We start from the raw sequence: 26,173 nt of genomic DNA, 5'->3' as shown, positions 1-26,173 counted from the left end.
GCCATGCGTGCCCCGAGTGTTCAAACGCTTGCTGACTGAGTGAACGGAATAACATCCGAATCTGAACTTGTGTGCCACTCTCCAAATTGCTCCGCCCAGTGTTCCTGGTCTTAGCCAAGTAACACCCCGTGGCTCCCCGGCAGAGACCTGTGTGTCAGCGCCAGCACCTCCTCACACTGATCACAGAGCCTCCGGGGCTGTCAGCCAGGCAACTAGAGAACACCAGCGTGTGGGAGCCAGGGACCTTGGGTCACATACTGTGAAGTGGGCCCCTTACAGACAATTTCCGGGCACACGGGGCCACATGAAGCCCGGGGGACATTGTGGCAGGAGTGGCGGGCTGGTGCCAGGCTCCCAGCCTCCACAGGTGCAGGGGCGGGAAAGACTGGCTATAGTTTATTTAGATTTTCTATTTTTGCAAGCAAGGCACACTGCAACCCTCTTCTGCAACCCAGCTGCTCGCTTAGGTAGCTGTTCCTCCCCGCAGCCCACACCTGGGAGTGCTCTGGGCGGGGAGCTGGGAAAGCCTAAGGGATGGAGGAGAGGCAGGTACCAGGGAGGAGTAGCGCCCTCCTGTGTTCAGAGAAGAAAACTAAAGCCTGTTTGTTTTTAAATATATATATTTTTAATTGATTTCAGAGAGGAAGGGTGAGGGAAAGGGAGATAAAAACATCAATGATGGGAGAGAATGCCTCCTATGCACCCCACACTGGGGATTGAGCCGGGAATCCGGGCATGTGCCCTGACTGGGAATCGAACCGTGACCTCCCGGTTCATAGGTCGATGTTCAACCACTGAGCCGCGCCGGCTGGGCATTAAACCATTTATGTTTTAACAGCCACTTTGTATGAGAGAAGATTGACTTGTCCTTCTGATGTGTTGTTTCCATAGAAGCAGGGCTTACCTTTAAAGTGAAGATTATAAAGCTACCTAAGTCATGTAAAATGAGGCTTCGAGCATATCAGTGCTTAATGCTTGAGTGTTGCTGCGGGACTTGCTGCAGGAATTGATCTGGCTGCCGGGCAGAGCCCGTGGCTCGCCATGTTTGAAGATGATCGTTCTGGTAGCAATTTAGTTTATTCTTAAAAATTTATTTCCTTCAGAAGGAGATAAAACTTCTTGGGTAAGATCACCAGAATATTAATAAATACCTTTTAATTAATGACTAGCATCGGCTCCTCTTCATAACCATGGGAGGAATGGCACACAGGCATGAAACAGGCGCTTTCAATTAAAGTAATTTATTGTAGTCTTCCAGAATGGGCATAAGGGGCGTCTTGGGGATTGATATCACAGCACAGTGTCATACACCATTCTCACCACTAGCCTTGTGTTGAACTTTTTTAAAGAACATAGTAATTTTAAAAAATCTAAGTATTTACATATTAATAAAACATATATACAGAAGATTGAGACATTATTCATAGACATGGAATAATTTGTTTTTGCTAAGAAAGCCTATAGAAAGGATTTCTGAATAACGTCTGAACAGTAGTCACAGTAAGTAAACACAAATACAATTTTAATTTACAAAATACGATCTCACTCTTGCAGTTGTATGATATGTATTTCCAATTTGGGGATCCATTGCACATACTCGTGAGTTGAACAGTCCCCACCCTCCTCAAGGGGTGAACACTCCACTCCACGCTTCGCCCGGTCTTGGAAGGACGGGCTCTGGACGCTCGGGGTGTGCACTCAGCAGATGCCACAGCGGGAAGGTGAACGTTTCTACCTCTGTTAGCAACACCATCATCGTGTTGTAATAGAGCTGAAAGGGCACTAATTAATCTTGCAATTCCCTTGAGAAATACTTTCTTCTGAGAGGCAGCAGGCCAGTTTGAAAACATATGTTGCAGAAAAACAAAAGCTCTGTTCACAGTATCTCAACAGCCTCGGTGATCAGAGGGGCTGGTTTCAGGGGAGTGATTACCAGCTCGCCTCACATGTAAAAGGCTAACTAAGGGTGTGATGGAAACAACCACTCTGAACCTCCGAAAAGACGACGAACAAAAGACACACATACATGAGATGAGCTGTCTAGCAGTTGGATGGATGCCACAAGCCACACCTAGCACCAGCTTCCTGCCACTGCTGGTTAATGAGCTGGTATTCAGTGGAAAACAGATTCCTCCCAGAGCGCCCTCCTCGCTCAGGCTTAGCTGTTCAGTGTGATGTGGCACAAGTACCTTGGAGAGGGGAGTAAGGCATTTAGGTGCTGGGCCTGGCCAGGCGACTGATGGGTTACCTGGCCCTGGGCAACCATGACCTCACTCCCCAGCTGCCTCCCATAGTCCTACTAGTAAGGGGCATCTACAAGAACTCTGAGCTCTAACACTCTCTGACTCAATAAAATAAGTGCTAGGGAAATGCATTAAACAGTAGCACGATAATTTCCCCCGCTCTGGGGTTTGGTGTTTCTAGTTCACATTTCTTTCAAGTTCTGGCCTTTGGGTCAAGTGCCAAAGTTCCAAGGTAATTTGCTTTATGAAATAAAGGAGGTGTAAATGCAGTGTTTCTACATAAAATGGTATTTTAAATTCACCGTCTTATGAGAGAAAGGAATCCAGACGTAAATATTTCTGTAAAACAAATATGCACATGGCATGATATCTCTAAAATGAATCCAGATTTTCATTTGTTGGATTTTTATAAAGTGGAGTGTAAGTGTACTAGGAACCAAATAAAATACGTAACATTAATAAAATACGTGTGTGGCAGGTTGCCAAAACACTGAACCACTCACTCAGCCAAAACCATCTGTCAAAACAGCTGGTAGGTATCAAATAGATAACTGCTTGCTTTGAGTTTCTCACCTTTCAATGTGAGAAACTTTGTCACTGTGTGGATACCACCTCCTAAAAGGTTTTTCTTTCATAGGAATTCACGTATCACTTGCCCTTATCCTATATAATAAAGAGCTAACATGCTGATTAGACCAAGCAGCAGAACAACCTTCCGGATGAAGCTGGGACTGTGAGGGCCCAGGCAGCCAGGGCTGCGAGGACTGAGCCATTGCACGAATTCCGTGCATCGGGCCTCTAGTTCAGTTACAAATGGTTATTTTGGGGGAACTGACGTCACAAATGATTTCATCTAACAGAGCAGGGCTATCCTGTTTCCCAAAACTTCTTTTTCATCCTTTAAGCTGATGAAGGTCTAGTTAATTTTAACAATTGCTCCCTTTTCAGAACTGGAAAGTGCCATTCTCCTTTATAATGCATCTAAGCAATTTAAGCTAAAATAAATACTGTATTCTTTGAAACTCCAAATGTTCACATTGAGGTTATGGACAAAAACAGGGAAGAGAGAGCTGCTTATTTTTAATGGACAATGAACTGGATCAGATGTTGGACTTCAAGGGTGATAAATCAACTCCAGGAATGATTTTTTAAAATCTTATACCAAATTGGAGGCTTGCTTATCACAGTTGACAAAGATAGTACATCAAAACTACTCAAACAGGACAGGTAAACTTCACAGAACACTCACACTCTGCAGTACTCTGAAATGCTAATGTGGATCTCTGAGGAAATTCAAAGGGAAGAGGTGCATATGCTAATGAGCATTGTCACTAAATGGAAGTCTAGGCAGTGAAATCTGGCTCTGTGTCTTCCTTGTTTCCTCTCCTGGTGTCAAATATGTTACCTACAACAGAGAAAGAGAGTGAAGGGAGCACTCCTCTGAAAGCAGTTGTACACTTCCCTATGACATGGCTGGAGGTAGTTTGTATACGTGAAGAATGGTGTTGGTAAGGTGTCTGTGTTCCAAGACTGTAGTTATGCTAAATAAACAATTTTAGCCATTAGAAATTTCTAATGATTATTTTTGCAAGGAAGCCCTTGAATGTGTGTCACTATTAGAGAATGTCCATATGTTGTCCAGTAACAGAAAAGAGCCAAATAAAATATAATTTACCTGTAAAATAGATGATCATTCAGCTATTCAAATACGTAACATGTATGAAAAACTGTAATTTTTCAATTATAATTAAAAGTGCTTATTAGGTTAAAAAAATCCAACTCAGGAAATAAAATTTGTATATTTGATCTCCATTGGCCAAATCAAATATAGAGAAAAGTCTGGTGGGAAAATACCTAATAATTATTGTCTCTGGGTGGTAAAATTAATATACATTTTCTCCCTTACACTTTTCTTTGTTAATGTTTAAAACATATGTAAAGGAATGACAATTGATGACAAAGACTGGTAGGCCCAGCTGTGCTCTGCACTACTCTATTTCGAATTCAGAAGCCTCCTATCACATTTTAGGAAGCACTGCTACGAATTTACTTCCTCTGCGCTCTTTTTTCCCACCACAAATTGCCCCCAAGTCCTGGAAGGTTTTTGCCATCATCAGCCGCACTCTCCACCCCGCGCACTCCACACCGGGCTGCAGGTGGTTGGCCTCTGCCCATCGCAGTGGGCGGGGCCCTGAGGGCGGTGTCTGTTCCCCACAACCTAACACAGAGCTGATTCTTGGAAGCTGCTCCAACATGCTCACTGACAGGGCTGAGGGAAAAGACATTAAGGAAATGTTTCTCCACTATAAAATCTCTATCCATTTTTGTTAAGTCTAGACACACAAGTTTGCTTAAATGAAATGGATTGAAACAAATGCCATTTGGCTGCCAGACTGTAACCCTGATCTGCTAGATTCTGATTCATACATTTACACTCCCCTCTACCCTCCTCAATATACATGAATTGGGAAGAGGAAAAGACCCAAAGTTAATAAAAGCATTGTTAAATCTTTAACAGCTCAGATAAACAAGCTAAAGGAAGTCTGGCCAGTGAGCCTCAAACCCCAGGCAGAAGCGCCTGCACAAGTGAGGTGGGGTCTCCTGGGGGAGCACGCAGGGAGGGAGAGGTTAGTAATGGCCTTGTATTCAGAGAAGCCACCAGACTGGGATTTTACTTTGGTGGCAATCAAGAGACAGGCTATTCTAATCAAAATTATTTAATTTCATTACTACAAATTTTGGGCACCAATCTGGGAATTCTTTTCTCTCTTTTCTAAATGATAAACAGTATTTCTTTTTTTATCATGCTGTTTAGTAGTTTGTTAAATGTCTGTCAAGAGTCTAGTGAAAAGACCTATAGGGCCATTCTACTCCTGTCTTCCTTATAACCTCACAGCGCTGGGCAATATTCCAGAAAGAATTCCATGAGTTTGAATCTGCAGTGGACTTTGGGGGACTGACGATGGGCATTTTAATTGTGGAGACTATGGGACAGAGAGAGGGAATCCTGAAGGGATTAGCACATCCATGGACTCGGGATCTTTAAGAAACATGCCGAGGAAAGCTGGCTTTGTCTTGGGTGTGAGGAGGCTATGCGGTGTAATGACTGGAGAGGCCATCAACAGCTGTGAGACCTTGAGAAAGCCATTTAGTGTTTCTGGGCCTCAGGCTGTTTTACCTGTAAAATAAAAGGATGGGATAAAAAGGAGGCAGGGACTAGATGATCTCTAACGTTCCTTCACTCTCAGGGTCCTTGAAATTCTTTTCAGTTCCGTGAGGGGTGTTACCATCCCGTGTTCAATTTTCTCATCTGAAACTGCTCTCTGCCTCCATCTTCAGGTATGGAAATACAAAGTGAATGGTTTTCAAGAATAGCAATTTTTAAAAGCCCACTGTGTCCGATGCCAGTGAGGACAGGCAGTGCGAATGCCCTATGGCAATGGGCTGGAGTGGAGGAGCCTGGACAGCACAACCAGGGCAGCACGGCATTCCTCCAAGGGGCCTCCCCGAATACACAGTCTCATTATTATTAGTGCGGCTACTGGGAATGGGCCAGGGGTGATACCCACACGGCTATTGTGAGTTGTTCTGATATTGGAGGACAGATGGGAAGGAACAGTAGAGATCATGCATTTCCATTCTCTTAATTCATAAATGTGGAAACATGGCTAAACAAGAAGAGAAATCCCTTTATGTAATGATTATATGGTAAAGCTTGATATAAGCAGGTCCTTTGTCATTTGCCCATTGACTTGTTGCTTAGCTACTCAGTGGCAGAAAGGACTGTTGTTTACATGGTTGAGCTTTCTCGCTACTCCGATGTTCTCTGACATACGTCTGTCCCTCACCCGTGAACTCTTGGACGTCACCCCAGGGTTAAGTGCTACCAATGAACACATGACCTGGCGGAGTGCTTACACAGACTAGCTGCTGATTTCCATTTAAAGCTTACCAGCCACATCTAGGGGAGAAAACACGGCGGTGAGCTTTTCCACTTAGGGTTTTTTGGGGCAGCTAGGTTTTGGGGGCAGAAAATCTTCATGCATTCTTTTGAGGGCAGGCAATAGAGTCATGAGGCCAACTGAGGAATACATCGTCGGCCACACGGCCTGTGGGTTAGACACCTGTCCCTCTAGCTCTCAGGTATGAACTGATGCAGAGGCAGGAGACCAGGGTCAGAAGGATATCACTTGAGAGTTAAATAATGTGGCCAGAATCATGTCTATACTGCAGCAGGCGTTTCAGTGAACTGTTGCATCGGGGCGGTCTGGTTATAACATTGGGAACGTGACACCCATGCCAGATGCACCGGCGTGTTCAGTCACTCAGTTAAAACACGACATTCACGAGGCGCCCGCTGTGTGAAGAGCTGTCACTGCCCGCCGCTCAAAGCCCTTTGGAGCAGGTGGGAGAGGACAGAATGGACATGAATTTCATCCTAAAACTGGTGATCCCTGTTCTAGAAAGAAATGTCATATCATGTTAAAGTATTTTTTTAATGTCCAAAGGTTTTGGGAGGCAAAATCTTGTGACACTAATTTCTTAGGACTTGCTGTTCTGAGGTTTTTAAGAATATAAAACTGGGAAAATTGGAGCTTTTCGTATTCACTGTGACAAACATGTCTGAACACAGGGCATTGAGCACCTCTGATTGCAGTCTGGGTCTGTTACCGAAGCATTCTGCTCAGGCACCTGCATCTCTAATGTTAAAAACATTTTCAATGCAAATATTTTCCTGTGCTGTATTTTCCAGCGGGTGATGAAAATGTAAATGTGTTTTACCTGTTGGTGGTAGAGAGATGCTGTCCAGTCTTTCATCACCATCAGCTACCTCTGCTGGTTACAAACATAAAACACAAATCTCATTAGTTTCAGGGAGCACATCCATTTCACAATTTAAAATCTCCACTGCTAGTGTGCATAGGAGTTTTCACCTTCCCTTTTCCTTTTCAGCTCCAGCCAGTTCACATTACGGATTTTAGTACAAATATTTAAATAAGATATTTTAAAGATGAAATAAAATCAATTTCCTGTATCAAATATATATTTTAGCTTATGGACCTTATTCTTAATCAATGGTGATTTCAGTGCTTTTCTCTTATTTACATTGGCTTAAATATCCACCCAGATTTGGGGGTGAATTGTTGAAATATGATGCATGAGGTTAGTGAATTCTTGTGGTAGATGTTCGTTTGTCATTTCCAGAACCATCCTGTGGGGTGGGCTTAGGAAATCTTGAGAATGACTCTTTCTTTGGAGATTACTGGAAATTCAGATCTTAGAGCTGGCAATCTAAGTTGGCATCAATTCAGTCTCATAAAGAAAATCAGAAGGAATAAGCACTTCTTTAAAAGAACCATCACTTCTGTTTTAAAATGCAAATCTTTTCTTATCTCTGATATATTTCAATCTCCTTACAAATTTTTCAAAGGTAGATCTTCAGTCACAGAAAACCTCCCACTACACCTAAACACAGGTGCCCATATGTCTCCCGAGAACTGGAGGGCTTGTCTGTCTCCCCAGCATGCCACAGGACAGGTCAGCACATGCCATCATGGCTATCTGCCTAGTTGCAGCAGTGCTCCTTGTCCCAGGGCCAGTGGCCCCGGGGGGAGTTCCCTGCATGTGTGCACATGAGACTCGTCAAATGAGGGCTGCATTTGTAACACTTGGTAATGCTCAGCTGGGAAGCAAGCTAGTCCTATGTTTCTTGTGTTTTGTTGCTGTTGCTTTAAACACAACCAGGGTTCAAAGATTTCCACTCTAGTCCACTCTCTCACATCTTTTTTTTTTTTTTTTAAACATATTTTATTGATTTTCTACAGAGAGGAAGGGAGAGATATAGAGAGATAGAAACGTCGATGAGAAACATCGACCAGCTGCCTCTTGCACACCCCCTACTGGGGATGTGCCCGCAACTCAGGTACATGCCCTGATCGGAATCGAACCTGGGACATTTCAGTCTGCAGACCAATGCTCTACCACTGAGCCAAACAGGTTTCGGCCACTCTCTCACATCTTGTCCTCAGACTGAGACACACTGACTCAGTAACCCACAGTCTGCAGACCAGCCCAATCCACCACAAAGAGAAAACACTGAGAAGAGAAAGACTAATCAAGACCAATTTTGGTTAAAAAAAGAGTAGAGCCGAAACCGGTTTGGCTCAGTGGTAGAGAGTCGGTCTACGGACTGAAAGGCCCCGGGTTCGATTCTGGTCAAGGGCATGTACCTTGGTTGTGGGCACATCCCCAGTAGGGGGTGTGCAAGAGGCAGCTGGTCGATGTTTCTCTCTCACTGATGTTTCTAGCTATCTCTCTCCCTTCCTCTCTGTAAAAAAATCAATAAAATATATTTTTTTAAAAAGGAGTAGAAACCCCTAAAAATTATATTGCAGATGAATATTTAACAATAAAACATTCAAGTCAAGCAATAAGACAAATGGTAAGAAAAAAATTTTGTATATAGACTTACAGATAAAATACAGAATAAACTAAACTATTAGTAGTGTTTCTCTGAATGAAAAGCTTATAGGTATTTAAAATTTTGTTCTTTGGGTTTTTACAATTATTCTGTACATTTAAAAAATAAATAACAAACATGTTATTTTTATATTTGGAAGATATTGTTTTCTTCTAATTAGTTTGATTGGATTTGATAGGTAGATGAACTACATGATAATATTTTCATTGACTAGGACTAAAATTTTTTTAAAGTATATTTTTATAGATTTCAGAAAGGAAGAGGGAGAGGGAGAGAGAGAGAAACATTAGTGATGAGAGTCATTGATTAGCTGGCTTCTACATGCCCTGACCAGGAATTGAACTATGACCTCCTGGTTCATAGGTCAACGCTCAACCATTGAGCAACACTGGCTGGACTCATTGTCTAGGATTTAAATGATTCTCCAGCAATAATAATAGCAATGCTAGCCATCATCATTTAATGAGCACTTGACTTTCATTGAGTCATTAACCCTTAGAAAACTCCACAAGGCAGGTCTGTTATTATGTCCATTTTAACAAATAACACTGAGACAGAGAGGTTAAGAAATGTGCCTGCCGAAACTGGTTTGGATCAGTGGACAGAGTGTTGGCCTGTGGATTGAAAGGTCCCAGGTTTGATTCCGGTCAAGGGCATGTACCTTGGTTGTGGGTACATCCCCAGTAGGGGGTATGCAAGAGGCAGCTAATTGATGATTCTCTCTCATGAATGTTTCCAGCTCTCTATCCCTCTCTCTTCCTCTCTGTAAAAAAATCAATTAAAAAAAAAAATGTGCCTAAGGTGACATTAGCTAGTAAGTGACACTGCCAAGGATTTGACTCAGGTTTATACTTGAACTCTTAATCTCTTTGCTATTAATCATCCAAACATATATCGCATATATGACTATGAGTTAATTTTTAAATCTTCAAGTTTCAGTTCATTTTATACTTGAGTAATTTTCTCTTCTTTCCATGTACAATTTCTTTTCATTTAGTTATAACAAAAATAGGTTTTAGGTATAAGTTGATCTTCCCTTTGTAATTAAGTTATCCTCACTTTAAAAAGCAGGCCTATGCAATTGTGTGCTTTAGTAAGAACAGAATACATGTAAACAAAAACATGTACAAGTTGGTATATGCCAGCTGCATGAACAGGGCAAGGGTCATGGAGGAAGAACATGACTGTGCTACTCAAATTTAATTATAGCATCTGTCAACAACAATGACCTCACCATCTTTCTTTCCTGGTGACAGTCAAATTGTAAAATTTGGAAAAGATTGAGAAAGTCCAATAAAAATTCAATAGCAGTGACAGTTTTACTCTTAGATCTAACACACACACAAAATTGCAATTTCAGCTCTGAGGAAATGATCTAATGAAAATGACAAAAATCCACACCACGAAAGGAATCATTCCAGTGATAGAAAAAAATTATTACATGTAATGAGAGCCCCAAATGAATTTCTATTTGGATTCATATAACAACCTTTCAGATCTGCATGGGGCACTTTTTCAAGAGGCAGTCGAGCCTTCTTCCTCTTTTTTTGTTGTTGTTAAGCCCCACCAGAGAATAATTTTCCATTGATTTTTAGAGGGAGTGGAAGGAAGGGAGAAAGAAGGGGGAGAGAGAGAGAAACCAATGTGGGAGAGACACTGGTTGCCTCTCTCATGCTCCCTGACCACGACTGGGGATTGAACCTGCAACCCAGGTACATGCCCTTGACCATGGCTCTAGTTCCCATTTGCTGGGGTCCCACTTTTGTGTTGCTCGAGGAGAAAGAAGTATCACAGGATGTGAAAAAATGGGGAGACAAACTTATTTGGCAGGTCACTGCTGATGGGGAGGTCTGGTCTGTTTGTTAGGGTTGTATTCTGTAGATGCCTTCCACATTTTTTTTAAAAAATCCTCACCTGAGTATATGCTTTTTTTTTTTTTTTAATTGATTTTACAGAGAGAGTAAGGGAGAGAGAAAAAGAGAGGCAAACATCAGTTGGTTGCCTCCCACATAACCCAACCGGGGACTGAACTAGAAATCTGGGTATGTGCCCTGACTAGGAATCAAACTGGCAATCTTTAGGTGAACAGGACGATGCTCCAACCAACTGAGCCACCCAGCCAGGTGGCACCTTCCACTTTTGGATGCCAAACCCACCGGTCAAAGTGAAGATGTTCAAAATCAAGTGTGACGAGAACTATGGAGCAGGCCACACAATGTTCTGGGCACGTGCAAGGCTCCCCGGAAGAAAAGGGCTGGGGACAGTCTACGGTCTGGGACCCATTCTGTAGAAGCGGGCATGGGCGTGTGAAATGAGCCTGTCATGTGACTCACTAATACAAACACGGAGTTGGTTGAGCAGTGTGATCACTGGTCAGTGTGTGGGACAGAGAAACAGGAAGGGGGGGAAAGTCCCTACCGTGTACATGCGTGTTTGTTGGGGGAGGGAGGAAGGGAATGGAGACCAGAACTCATAATAATTTGTCTTAGCATCTGAAATAGGAAAAAAGGTGTGTTTATGTATAAAATATATAGTATGGGGAAACAGAATTTAAAAGGTCTCCCTATTTCAGTCACATGGCCCACTGCCAGGAAGGCTGTTTCTGTGTCTCTGAGAAGAGGCCTCTCCAATGCACTCAGCAGACACTCAAGTCTCCCCACCATTTGTCTTCAGTGTTTCAAGTCCTTCCGGGACTTGTAATCACCTCCAGCATGGACACATGTTTTGTCCACACAGCCCACCACCTTCCTCTCTCTGGGTTTCTCTGCAGCACCAGGTTAGTAACATCAGCATTCTGGACTTAGAGTTCTTTCCCCGCAAGCCCCCAAGGAGCTCCAAGCCTTTCCCCACTTCCCATTTCCCCGCCAGCCCAGGTGAGACAGGAAGGGACCGGCACGCTTCCGCGGACCCTGAGTGGAGGGATGTGCCAGCCCACCTCAGGCTGGGAGGCGGTGGCACAGGTGGGAGGGGGGGGGAGGGTGGAGAACCGAAGGGGAGCTGGTTCTTGCTACTTTGGCCCTTTGCCTTTCCTTTGGGCCGAGTATTAAATTTAGGTCTCTTCACTATGACAACTTTAGATCTCTCTCAAACCTCAAAATTAAAGTTAGTGTCCCTTTTAGGGGGATCAATAATCATCGCCTGCAAATCAGTAAACAAATGGAAGTTCTTACATACCCAGCAGTCAAGATCGCCAAGGCAGAATTTAGGCAACACAAGACCAACTTAATCCTAGCAACCACACCGCTCAGGCTACATACTTGAAATCTGATTTAGGATATAAAACAGAAGAGACACAGCACTCAATATAGTATTAGTGCTTAAGCACTGCTTACTGTGTAAAATGATTGGGCAATTGTCTTTGATAACAGTTGTCATTTACTGTAAAACTTATTTTTCCCCCCCACCCCAATCCTTTCCTGGAGCCTGAAATCTAAAGGGGCTAAAGGAATACAAAGAGCCTGGCTGGTGTAGCTCAGTGGTTGAGCACCGACCTATGAAGCAGAAGGTCACAGTTCAATTCCCGAATGGGGCACAAGCCTGGGTTGCAGGCTCAGTCCCCAGTGGGGAGCATGAGGGAGTCAGCCGATTGAAGTTTCTCTCTCATTAATGTTTCTATCACCCCCTCACCCTTCCTCTCTCTGAGATCAATACATATATTAAAAAAATAAAATAAAGTAATACAAGGGGCTTTGTGAGGTGGCCAAGGCTGAGGCTGGAGGCCTCTAGCTAAGAAGGCATAAGAGACCCAGCTGACAGGAGTGAAAACTCAGTTAGCCTCCCCTGGTGAGGTCAGGCAGCATGACACAAGACTCAACCTTGGTGGAGGAAGGGAGGAGAGAGGAAATTAGGAGGGAACTATGAAGCTGGGGGCGCAGAGAAGGAAATATGAGAAAGAGCTTGAGGAGGAGGAAGAAAGGGCACCCTGGGACACCATGTGAGCGGCCACAGGCATCTCCTGAGGGGCCCTAAGGATCTTGTTCCAGAGAACAGAGCTCAGGGATGGTGCTGCCCCGTGGGCTTCGGGGTAAGTATTTGAACCTTGAGGAAGGAACTGATGAAAGAACGTTCTCCAGGATCTCACAGGAACTAGATGAGCTAAACAGTAAGACTTCGCCGTGGACTATTTTTTTTCTTTCCCACTGATTGATTCGCTGGTTCATTTGTTGGTTCCATGCTGGGCCACACCACGTCCGGGACAGACACATGACTCAGAAGCCATCTGTGCTCCTGCGGCTCTCATGTCCCTGCAACAAGCAGGTGGGCGCCTCCCCCGGTGGCAGAAAACTGAGGTGCTGCACTGCCCGAGAGGGCCGCAGGAGGGAGAGCTGCTGCTAGGACAGGCAGAGGGGAGGCATGAGCTGGGCCCTAGCCGTTTGGATCGGTAGATAGAGCATCAGCTTGCGGACTGAAGGGTCCCAGGTTCAATTCCGGTCAAGGGCATGTACGCATTTTCCGGCGTATAAGGCGACTTTTGAAATGAAAAAAAGTCAACCGAAAATCGGGGGCAAAAGACCAAAATTGCACAAAAATTACCTGCAGATCTTGATGGCAAAGTAAGTCTTTTTTTTTGAAGTGGGGGATAGTCTTATACAGCGAATATAGGCCTAAACCTATGTTTTAACTGTAAAATTAGGGGGTCGTCTTATACGTCGGAAAATACGGTACTTTGGTTGTGGGCACATCCCCAGTGGGGTGTGTGCAGGAGACAGCTGATCGATGTTTCTCTCTCAACGATGTTTCTCTCTATCTCTCTCCCTTCCTCTCGGTAAAAAATCAATAAAATACGTTAAAAAAAAAAAAAGCGTGTGTTGGAAAACCTATCATATTTCAGAACAGGGAGTGTCTGAAGATGAGGCTGGTGACTATGAAGAGCCTTATCTGCTTCACTGAGGACAGAGGGTGGTATGTAGAAGGGGATTTTACTCCGGGGGATAGGAAACTAGAAGAAGCATTTAGTTGGGGCAGGTAAGACCAGATCTCATTAGCTGAGGCAGAGAATGAAGTCTAGGGTCTCAGGCCATGGCCATGTCTGGGGCTGCACACCTGAGAGCCACTAATGCCGGAACAGTTCAAGTGAAGAGTGAGGATTTAGAGTGAGAAAAGTAAGAAGGACAGAAACTTGGGAATGCTGGCTTTAGGAGATGAGTGAAGGAGAGGCAGTGAAGGAGACTGAAGGCACTGCCAGAAAATGTGGAGGAGAAACAAAGAGAATGAAGTCATAGAATCCAAGGGGAGAGAGCTTCAAGAAGGATGAGGTTCCACAGAGTAAAAATCAAGATGGAGGTTAAGTCGGAGTGTTAACATAAATAAAGTGAAATCTGGTCACTGGGATGTGAATGCAACAAGAGCTCACATAGAAATGAGGTCAGAGGGCAAGGGACAATGGATTCTAAAGTGAACTGGGATGGGGGAGCCCACTCAGGGATGCAAATCTATTTGGAAGAATTTTGACCAAAAATAATGGGAGAAAGAGAAGGTAGTGGCTTTAAGAAGTGGCAAGGATAAAGGAGTTGTTTTGCCTTTGGTTGGCAACGGGAAGGAAGATAAGGTCATGAACATTTTTTGAGTATCATTACGTGTCAGTTCTCTGTTTCTGGCAATACTTACATTGTCTAATTCTATCTCTGAAAACATCCCTGAGGTAGCTGTTAGCCGTGTTATATAAATGAAGAATGCAGGGCTGCCAGGGGTTGAAAAATTTGTCCAAAAGTTCCAGGAATTTGTAAATGGCAGCTCAGGGCTACGACTTCAGACCAGTTCTCTCCACTCTATCATGCTCTGTGATGCGTAGTAATGAAGGAGAGGAGGCAGGGAACACTGAGGGACCGGGGAGGATGACCAGATCATTTATCCAAGTCTGAAACCTTGGAGAGTGAAAGGGGCCTTATTAATAGTCATGCTGGGACAGCAGTGGGACAGCACAGCTGCCCAGGCATGCAGACTGCCGGTCCCCACGGGGATGCGAGGACCATGGGCTATGACTGAGCAACCTCCACCGGCCAGGCACTGCCGTGTATGACGTAATCTCAAAGAAGCTACACTAGCTTCATTTGTAAAGACATTCGTGTACACCATGTGTCTGAGCCTCTCAACTCTGAGGCAGGCTTTGTTTTTATGTCCACTTCATGAGAGGGACACTGGGGGTTAGAAAGATGGGGTGATGTGCCCAGAGCAGGTAAAGAGCATCCGTAACACTTGAAACCAAATGTTCTGATCCCATTATGACTTATTACCTGATATGATAATACATATTTTTTCCAATTAAAAATATTAGTAGTCATAGCACTTTCACAGGCCCTCCCCAGGCAGCGGGGCCAGGATTTGGTAGCTGGTGCTGAAAGAAAACCGTGAATGCATCCTTCTCCTGGGACTGTGCCAGTGGTAGCTGTTACTCAATGGCACAGAGGGGTAAAAAAATTAGTCTATTGCTCTTTATAAAAAGAGCATCAATTAAATGTAAAAGAAAATGATTTTTTATCTTAAAAAAATCATCCAAAGCTAAATATCTTCTTTTTCAGACATGACCTTGGGACTCACGCTTTGTAAATTGCTTATATGACTCTATCACAGGGAGGTCAGGGGATGCTCAGGCGGAGCTTACATAGGTGACCCCATAGCTGAACATTTTAGAGTCCTAGTAGTGACTTTCAGAGAAAAGAGCTGTAAGGTTTTTCATACTGAAAATCACTTAGTCCCTGAGGCCCATGTGTCTCAGTGATACTGCCAGGGTCTTCCCAGCCCGTGCCAGGAACTCTCCTGAGGCCGAGAGCTGTGCTCCTCCACCGCCGGTCAAGGTGACTACCGCTCACTGCGAGCCCCCAGACTTTAGGGCTGGTGAGCGACATGGCCTCATGCACTGTACTGCTTGCTCATGGATCCCATGCCACCCAAGCCTGTAACATGTCAGCACCTCTGCACTTGAGCCGCAGAGCACAGGTGGTTCTGAGCAGGGCAGACACTTAAGTTTGATCAGGATTTTAAAAACAGAGAGAAAAATAGAGGTTTGCGACCACCTGGAGGTGATTATTTTTATGTGATAGCGGAAAACTGACATCAACGGAACGCCTCACTGCTAAACTGGCCCTCTGTCACTTGGGAGGTTGAGACTTCAAATGACTGAATAGTCATAATTCAATTTGTGTTCACTTTTCCTGGAAGAAATTCCAGAATCACCAAGCCCAGATGAAAAAATGTTTTAAAATAAATATTTGACTTAAAATCTCTATTTCATGTGGTGTTTCAGGTGGAATGATTAGTGTGTGTGTGTGTGTGTGTGTGTGTGTGTGTGTGTGCGCGCGTGTGTGTGTGTGTGAGTGTATGTTTTTACCTTAAATAAATAGCACATTTTATAAAGTTAGGCAGATTCAAACAAACAAAAATCAATAGGCAAGGAAAGCAAATCACAACAGAGACTCCCTTTCCTCTGTAAGAATGTAAGCCCACAGATGAGGTTAGCAGTCTTTTCCCTTTGTACTGTTCAGAGTGAATGGCCTGATATATTTTCACTATTTAATCTTCAGGTGAGTTTCAAAACTCATTTGAATAAGACTTTAAAAAACAAAACCACGCCATGTTATGTAGCACATCTCCTTCAAAAGCCAAGGGACAGCCGAGCACCCGAGAGCAAAGCTTGCACTTTGCAATGCCTGAGAACTCAATGCAGGGCTTCTGTAACTGTTTTCTCGCAGCGCGTCCATACCTGAGCCTCTTTTTAACCTTCTTCTGGCCAGTTTAATTTGATCCTGTAGAATCTGTACCCAGTCTCTCGGGCCAGGAAGTTTATCCACATGATTAGCAGTACAGTACTTTTCTGTGAAGACTGAAAGAAAACGTGAAATATTGTTAAATGCTTCAATAAGTAAAACAGGCAGATCCGAAATAGAAATATATCAAAAGAAGAAAAAACATACAATACATATATATATTGCTAAAGACAAGGGTTCTGCACTAGATAGCCTCATTATCCATATTACACCCCTGTGGTGGGGGTGGAGCTTGGCAGGGCCCTGACTATAAAATGTACTGGGCTTCAAAATGAAACCAGCTCTGCACAGTGAGTATTTTTTATGGGAATTGCCTTTTCTAAAGTGCCTTATGGAAAGTGCTCCATGTCCCTGTATATGTCTTATGAGCAGAGAAAACGCTTCCTATGGGTCCTCTGGCCCCATGACAAAATTCAACAACTGTATTAAAACATTTCACTTTTTAATTAATTCAAAACCTTAGGCAAAATTATACAAAAAATTCATGGTTACTTCTCATGGTTACTTCTACTAACTCAACCAGTTCTCAGAATAAGTAGAATGTAATTGTATCTTTTTTTAAGATAAATTTTTATTGATTTCAGAGAGACGAGGGAGAGGCAGAGATAGAAACACCGATGGGAGAGCCTGTGACCTCCTGGCGCAAGGACAGATGCTCAACCTACTGAGCAACACCCGCTGGGCAGAATGCAGTTGTATCTCAATGAAAGTTCCAATTGTATATCGAGTCAACTCTTGCAACATTCTACTGGCTTCTGGGAAAGAGCTATCTATTAAGCACAAAATAAACTATGGAGGATGACAGAGAGGCCAGCCATGATCTTACTAAAGCCGCCCAGCGTGTGACTGCACAGACAGGAGCCGGCGTGGACGCTGCTGCTCCGCATGCCATTCCTGAGCGCTTCCCAATGTGCTCTCCTCTCTGTAGGTCAAGACCAAGTATGTACTCACAGTACACTGCCCGCTTGGTATCTATAAGATGTGGCCCGGCTGGCATGGCTCATGGTTGACCTATGAACTAGGAGGTCACCATTCGATTCCTGGTCAAGGCATGTGCCTGGGTTGTGGGCTCAATCCCGAATCGAGCAAAAACATCATTATTGATGTTTCTATCTCTCTCCCTCTCCCTTCCTCTCTGAAATCAATAAAAACATATTTAAAATGTTGGTAATTCTAATGTTTTAAAGGCTTCTTTTAAAAAGAAATGAAAAGGAAAATGTTGATAGATTCAATTACTCTGTAAAACTATAAAATTTCTATTGAGTAGAAAATAAACACCACATTAGAATGAGAAAAGCTAACTGCGCTAAACGTAACTGAAAAGGTTCAATATCTACCACCATACAAAGTGCTCACTCAAACAGAAGAGCAACTTCAAAAGTCTCTATAGTTAACCAACAGTGTATTTAGCATTAGGAAAAATGTTCAACAAATATGTAAGCTCCCAAATTGCAAAAACACATTTTATACCTACTAAATGAGAAGAACAATGTTACAAAGCTAATACTTAATATTGATAAAATTGTGCTGGCCTGGCATAGTCAAACATCACTGTTGGCATAAGCTGGCAAAGCCTTTTTGGAAATAAGATAGTAATATATAATGAGAGGCATAAAATTGTTAGACTTTTGCATTGGAAATCTTACTCCTAGAAATTTATAAGGAAATAATCTGAAAGAAGGAAAACATCCACACACAAATGTAAAGAACCCAGTCGTGCGGGAGGACCTGGGTGGCAGCGGGAGGATGGATCTGGGAGGGAGAGGAGGATGGATCTCTTTGAGGAAGCTACTGCCATGTCAGTTAGGGCCGCGTGAGTGAAGATGGACAGGTGACCGGAACTGTACATGGAACAGGCATTTCTGCTCAATCACATGACCTGGCAACTATAAAAGAAAGGGAGGTTTGTGAGGGCAGAGGCAGGTGTATTAGGCTTGGTTTGGGACATGTTCAGTTTGGGTCCCCGTCCCTATACAGAAGCCTACAGTTCAGGGAAGGGTCCAGGCTGGTACCAGTTTGACAGGCACAAACATACACATGGGAGTTGAAATGAGAGAAAAAACCTTAACAGGGAGAGCCCATGGAGTGAACAGAGCGCTGGGCCAAGCACAGAGCAGCGAGAACACCAGAGGTTGAATGGAGATTAAGGCACAGGCGTCCATGGAGGACCTCAGGACGGGCCAGAGTCTGGAGACACAGAGGGGATCCTGTAAAGCCAGCGAGTGGTGCTGACAGAGGAGGACCCACAGTTTAAGTGCAGAGGGAGGGCCAGGGAGGGAGGCTTGGAAAGTGTCCACTGAGGGTCATCAAGGAATGGTGGGGTGGCCACAGAGGACACACTCAAAAAATGGGGTTCAGTGGAGGGAGAGAAGAAGGGCTGCCAGGGGAGGAGGGCTGAGGGCCGGGAAATCTGAGCATGCCATCAGGCTGACGGAAACAGCCATGTTGTGCGGGAAGACAGGACCCAGGAAAAAGGGGACCATCAAAGGGGAGGGTCAGGCTAGAAACGGAGGGTCACCCTCGAGCAGGAGGGGCTTCTTCCTCTGGCCCCAGAGGAAGGGAAGACGGGCAGGCTGAGAAGTGGTTACCAGCTGGAGCCATCACTCCCAAGACCTTGCATGTCCGGTGCGGGGAATGGAGAGTGTGGGGAAAGTCTGGGGCAGAACAGGAGTCGGAAAGCAGCAGACTGAGGATGTGAGGACACCAAGCAGGCCTGTGGAGTTGGCAACAGCCTGTGGGGGCAGGCGGTTTCCCCCAGGGCACTCTGCAGCTCCTCTTCGGGAGCGGAGCCACCGGATGGTAGGGCTGCTCCTGGGTTGGAGTCTAGCGGGATAGTCTTGGCAGAAGCGCAGGGATACAAAGCACCTGGAGATGCACTGCCACCTGGAATGAACGACCTCAGCTTTCCTCACTCCCCCTTCCCACACAAACCTGGAACGAAGTAAAGCAGGAAAAGGCTCGCAGGCTTCGAAGAATCTAGAGACCATGGAATGGAAATACCAGCAGGGTTGGCAAGGCGGTGCCCTGGAGTAAGGGCAGTTGGGAGTGCGGTGCTGAGTGTGTGTGGCAGCGAGCAGCCCCGGGTGGGAATGCTGAGGTGTGCTCACGGGCGGGGCTGAGGGCAGTCAGGTGAATGCAGTCGAGGTGAGCGTCACTGGGGGTGAGGTCGGCCTACTGCTGGCTGGGGGCACACTGCTGCTCCATCAGATGGACCTTTCACGTGAATGGGGAAGTTTTCCTTGATGGCAGGGCGACGGGGGAGTGCGAGGCAGAGATGCAGCTGTGGTGGAAACCTTAGAGGAGAGGACCCAGCCCAACACACTGAGCAGAGGAGGAGTGATGGTTAGGAAGCAGAATTAAAGATCAGGGGAAACACCACCCAGGCTGCCCAGTATATGAGATGTGGGATGGGAGATACACAGAAGGAACAATGCCTCGGGGATGAGGTTTGCTTTAGAATCTCCCACACCGGGTTATAGGCACCTCAGGGTCTTCTTTGATCTTAGACCCCCACAGCACCTACAACAGTACTTTGTACCAAGAACACAATAAACATTTGATTTGTATTTAGCACCCTATTCGTTTACTTGAAGGTGTGTACCACCGAAAGAAGTGAATACACTGTCTTAGCAGATAAACATCTCCCCCCTTGCAATATTATTTATTTAGTTAATTTCCATAGCAAGCCCTCTTCCCTTAGGTTGTGAGATGCAGGGGTCCAAATTAGCACCCATTAGTAGATGTGGGTTATGCCCACATCAAAATGACGCCCAGCCACTGCGTGTGCCAACAACCGGGTTAGGAGAGCCAGCGGGAGCCTAAATGCTGCTCCCACATGGGGAGGAGCTTCTGATAGATCTTTTGAATCCAATCGTGCGCTCAGGTATTCGGTCACTCCTAGAAAGGCAACCATTTCTGCTTTTTTTCTCTTCAGTTAAAACCCTTTCAGCTTCAATAAAAAGAAACCAGGAAGCCTCTGCCTCCAGCGTCTGTGTCTGAGATCACTGAAGGCACAGCATACGGCTTCTTGGAAAACACCTGCACAACAAATAGTTCCACTGCGCCTGCTGCTGACCTTTTATTTCTGGGGTCACATTCATACTTAAAAGCGACTTTTACCTGGAATCCATCTGCTGAAGAAGAAATCCTATTCTGTTGCAAGTGCAGATGAGGCCTTAGGCCAAAATATTGTGATTGTATTGACCTGAAAACGCTCAATATGCCACGTGAATAGCAGTATCGAGTAAGCAGAATATATTTTTGCTATCTGATTCTATAGCTAAAGGTCAAGCTATTATCCTGGTAACAGTTCCATTAGGAGTAATGATGTGAAAAGAGGTACTGCATTAATGTACTGGGGTTCCTACTATGTTAATTGCGGCTCGTTCAGAATCATAGCAGAACAATCTGCATTCATCCTTAGAATGCAATAGGTCCTAAAAAGAAATTTTCTTCCTTTCCTATTTTACATATTAAGGGGAAGCAAGGGCTAATTTCAAACAAGCCCAAGTAATCTGAACAAATGGATGAAGGCCAACAATTTAAAAAGAGTTAAAGCATCTACTCTGCTTAATATAATTTGAGGTCCCAAGGCACAAAGAATGTGTTAAATCACTGGAGAAATGACAAATGTTCAATTTGATCTGTACATGAATAATGACTTTTCTCAGCTGTTTGCATTCAATTGAGCCATGCTCTTTAACTGCATATAAATAATGAACAGGCTAGTGGTGGCTGAGCAGATCCTCCCATCCCCAGGAATGTGGCATATATCATAATCATCAATGAACACAGCAGAGGGTGGTGTGTCTGAATGCAACACGCTGAGAACAGAGCAGCCTGGCCGGTTCCCCCAGCAGCTGTGTGTGCACACAGCTCCTTGAGGACTCTATCAGATTTGTCTGGCTCTCTGTGCTGGGAAAAGCAGAATATGGGATGGGTTTTTAAAGGGAGTCATCGGATCATACAGACATTTAAAGGGGCAGGAGTACACAGCAGAGCTTTAATTTCATTGTGAAATCCTCTAATAAGGCAAAAACTCTGGCCAGAGCGAGTGCCCAACTTCCGATCTGATGACTCAGTTTTAACTTCTGGTCAAATGGACAAGTGAAAGTCAGGCTGTTCAGGCAGAACTGACAGCTGGGCCGTCACTACATCAGCTAACTCCCAGAGCTTGAGGGGCACTAGGGACGAGTGAGGAAGACCTGTCTGCAGTGGAGTCCTGTGGCTGGGTGAGCGAAGGAGAGGGAACCCCGGGACCAGCCCACACACGGAGGAGGGGACCAGGCTCCCTGCAGGCGCTTGGTTTCCACCTCCTCACACGGAGGGCATGGAAAATAGCACCCTCCCACACCTTCCTCTTTCCTTTCACTCTGAAAGCTGTGATTTGAAAGGTCCCTAAGCCAAGCACTTTCTATCTCATTTAATCCTCACGGGAACCCGATGGAGAAGGTTTTGTGATCCTGTAGGACTGATAAAAAAAAAAAAAAAAATCAAGGTAGAGCAGGTTACATAACTGGCCTAAGAGGGCACAGCTAATAGGGGTTATTTTCCATATAAGTGAAACATTCATTTTACGTTGCAAATGAGCACACAGATTCAGCAAAAGAAAAATGGTTGAATTCTAAATATAAGCAAATCAATAGCTAAGGTAATACTTGCACGTGGAAGAAAGCTGCGAACACTGGTGTGACTTTCGACTGCCTGAGACAGAGCGTGGCAGGCGAGGAGCGGGGCGGGGCCTGTGGCAGGGAAGCCAGAGGGATGCTGTGTAGGCATTACCAGCTTGAGATGACGACTCTGGTCCCAATTTTATATGGTTCCAATAGAGTATATATTTTCTTTGATGATATCATGGTGCTTCATTTCCCCTATTTCATAGTTAGAGCTGAATCCTATAAATTATAGGCTTGCCACCCATTCTCATAATTTATTAAAATTATAATGAACCTGGCACTCCAGGCACTAGGAGAGAAAGGAAAGAGCCAGAATAAGTCTGGCTCCAGTGGAAGGCCTTAATGTGCTCCATATCTTGGTGCAGTTGTTACTGACCTAGGGACCGGCTCTCAGCTGTGCGGGTTCAGAAATCAGAGCAGCAGGGGCTCAAGCCTAGAAACCAGCTCACAACTGAACCTGCAAGAGATTGACAAATAAACTAGGATGGCATTTAACTGATGTGGAATGGGGCTGATTATCTTTCTAGCATCTGGAACATTGGATATCATCATCCAGCTCTCCCACTTTTTGGAATCGAGGTGCTGGAAGGAAGAAGGTTGCTCGGTGAGAATCAGAGGTTGCTGAATGGTGTGGGGCTGCCCACGCCCAAGGGTGCCTCTGGGAAACTGCCCACCCCTGGTCCTGCTGCCATCTGGGCAGGAATGTTTCACATCGGTGCCCTCCAAGCCAGAGCCTGACTGCAGCAGAGACCGGCACTTAGCTCAGGACAGCCAGGCCACAGACTGCCCCAAGGATGAGGACCCTCTGGCATCCTCCTCAGAGGAGCAGGCAGTGAGGAGATGAGCAGGAGAGCTACGGGGTGAGCAGACAGTCCCTTGTCCTCAAAAGACTTTGAGTGAAATGCGGGATGTGAGCAGCCCCGACACCTTGTGCAAACCCAAGACTATGTGGGGGCAGAAGCAAAGCGGAAGAAGCCAGCTGAAGAGGAGAGGGTGAGGCACATGTGCGGAGAGCTGTAGGGAGCCGGAGGGACTGGCCGAGGCGGGAGAGGCAGGGATGCAGAGCACAGGCAGGCCTGTGAGTAGCCTCCATGCCTGCGGGTTCCACGTCAGCCTCACAGGCTTCCTGTTTCCTAAGAGAACCTGAGTGACGCCCTGCTTCTTGAGAGCATTTTACAGGGGATGAAGCATAGTCTGATTCATTTTTTTTAAGCTTGATTCTTATTCCAGCATCGATGGCCTGTCAGTGACCACTACAATGCCCGGTCCCCTAGCACCGAGTGGGCCCCTGTGCCTTTCTGTGGCCGGCCCCTGTGCACACAGACCTTCAGGGCACATCCCGAGACAAGGCCTCAAAGCATCTGTTGAGGTGCAGTTACTTCAGTGCGGGGTTTATCGCACCTGCTTGTGCTGTTCTTATTAAGAGCAATGCCAGTGGATGATGTCTTCTGACCTCATACAGAGACTGGGGTGCTTCACATCCAGCACCTTGCACCCTACTTTTTTATTATAAAAACAACATGCATTCATGCGAGAAGTATCTACCCAGCACCCAGCAGACTATGCCAGGCACCAGTGAGCAGACAGTCCCTTGTCCTCAAAAGACTTTGAGTGAAATGCGGGATGAAGGCAAATGAAGTCAAGAGGAGGGCAAAGTGAAGCTGCTCTTACAGAAGTGGGTACGGGACGCACAGAGCAGGGCACGGGGCCACTCCTGGTGGGGGTGGTGTGTGGGGAAAGCTGCTGAGTAAAGTGGTGGCTGAGCTGAAACCCAAGGAAGAAGGGAGGTTAGACGAAGAGTGGGAGAGAAGGAGGATGTTCTACGGTGTGCTTGCCCTGAGGGATACGGAGCGAGGCAGGCTCAACAGCTGGAAGCTGAGGTTCCTGCCCCTGAAAGGGAAGAGAGAAGGAGGTCCTGGACCTGCATGGGGAGGTTAGAACCGAAGCCTCTGCAAGAGCTGAGACCTGGAAAGGCTGCACCACAGTGAAAAGGGAACCATCTACCCACCACTTCAAGGAGCTCTGTCTAGTCCTTGGAGGGAGGAAGTTTCCTTGGAGAATTCTAATGCTTGGCCTGGACCTCGCATAGGCTTGGAATTTGAAATTATACACCCTGCATAAACGAACATAAGCAGTGCTGCTGATAGCTCTGGGCTCCAGACAAAAGGAAATGCAGAACTTCTTCCACAAACTGGGCCCCAACAGTTCCTCATGGCAAGCAAAACAAACACAGGCCCGCTGCAGATGAGCTCATATGTGAAAATAGTGCAATACATAAAGAAAAATCTGCCATAAGCAAGAGTCGGTCGACTCAAGAAAATCAGGATTAAACCCCCAATAACTTAAGGCAATGGAATTACAAAGTAAGTATGTTTAAAATGATGGAAGATATTAAAGAACTTAGGTCATTAAGAAAACAATGAGGCTGGGTTAAAAAAGAACTTATAGAAATTAAAAATATAGCAACTGAACTTTAAAAAGTCAATAAGTTAATATCACTGAATAGAAAAGGGAGAGAAATCTGAAGAATTACCCAGAATGTAGTACCAAGAGATGGAGAGATGGGAAATATAACAATCAAATTAAGAGACATGAAAGATGGAATAAAAATGTCTCTAACTAATGGATGTGTTAACTAATGGATGTTTCAAAGGGAGTGAAATAAAGGAGTAAAGACAAAATTTGAAGAGATAGATGAAAAATTATCAGAATAGGAACACTTGGTTTCAAGAAGCACAACAACCAAGCAGATGAATAAAAATGAAGATATATCTACAGGTAAAATAAACTGGAGAATGCCAAAGGCAGATAAATCTTAAAGGCAACTACAAAGAAAAAACAGATTATCTACAAAGAATAACAGACCAATGGATTCACAAAAGCAACGAAATCTAGAAAACAGTGGAATATTTTCAAATTGCTCTGAAAAAAGTCCTCCATCTAGAATTACCTAACTAAACTCCACATCATTCAATAGTGTGGATGAAATAAAGAAGTTTTCAGGGAAAAAATGGAAAGAATATACCACAGAGACCCTCATTGAAGTAATTACTAAGGTTGTACCGAGGGAAAAGACAACAAGAGCAGAGGACGCATTTGGAGGCTGGAAAGAAGAAAGGAAGACACGATAAGACATTAAGAATGATTACAGCCAAAACCGGTTTGGCTCAGCAGTAGAGCGTCGGTCTGTGGACTGAAAGGTCCCAGGTTCGATTTGGGTCAAGGGCATGTACATTGGTTGCGGGCACATCCCCCGTGGGGGGTGTGCAAGAGGCAGCTGGTCAATGATTCTCTCTCATTGACATTTCTATCTCTCTCTCTCTCTCCCTTCCTCTCTGTAAAAAATCAATAAAATATATTAAAAAAAAAACAAGGAATGATTACAGTGCCAGTCTCATGAAAACTGTAGTATTGGCCGAGTTAGGTCACAGACCAAGTGTCAAGATGTGAAATGGGAGCTCAATATATGACAGAAGTAAAATTAAAATTCATGTAAAAAAAAAAAGGGATGGTGTTAGAATGATCAACTACCCACAGAGAAACATATATTAAACCCTCCCCTCACAGTTTACGCAAAAGTAACAAATGATACAACTTTGCAATTGTTAGAAAAATTTAAGAGAACATCATTATATAATTGGGGTAGGGAGACTTTCTTAAAACAAGCACATAAATATGGCAAAGCATAAAATAACCTGACTTTTACACTGAACTTTGGTATGGAAAACAGACATCATATGCAAAGTTTTCACAAGTTGAAAAAATAAGAAAAGATATTAGCAACATGTAGAACTGAAAAAATAATTTATATAAATAAATAAGACAGCAACAACCTAATGGAAAAGTTGGGAAAGGGTGGAAATTCACAGAGGAAACTAACCAAATACTAATACATATGAAATAATGCTCAACTTCATTAATAATCAGGGAAGCAAAAGTGAAGTGCCATTTGATATTAGACTGGCAAAAATTAAAGTCTGTTAATGCCAGATGTTGGCAAGAATGAGGAAA

General features: G+C 44.6%; 1 protein-coding gene across 7 annotated transcripts in view; it reads right to left on the bottom strand.

Annotated features, from left to right (window-relative positions):
• Positions 1-1,213: 1,213 nt before the first annotated feature.
• Positions 1,214-26,173, bottom strand: part of BEND7 (BEN domain containing 7) — an 82,453-nt gene continuing 57,493 nt past the window's right edge. The window contains exons 7-9 of one of the 7 annotated variants that reach the window (XM_084876195.1): positions 16,424-16,543; positions 7,026-7,079; positions 1,214-5,421 (exon numbers count right to left, since the gene is read on the bottom strand). In XM_084876195.1, coding sequence (XP_084732321.1) covers positions 5,408-5,421; positions 7,026-7,079; positions 16,424-16,543 — 188 coding nt within the window. In that variant the 3' untranslated portion in view covers positions 1,214-5,407. The other 6 variants (XM_084876196.1, XM_084876197.1, XM_084876192.1 and 3 more) reach the window with 6 other exon arrangements.

Source organism: Pipistrellus hanaki (assembly GCF_964339955.1).
Source record: "Pipistrellus hanaki genome assembly, chromosome: 1".
Taxonomy (NCBI): domain Eukaryota; kingdom Metazoa; phylum Chordata; class Mammalia; order Chiroptera; family Vespertilionidae; genus Pipistrellus; species Pipistrellus hanaki.
The sequence above is the reverse complement of the archived record's forward strand: the minus strand, read 5'-3'. Positions and strand labels throughout refer to the sequence as shown.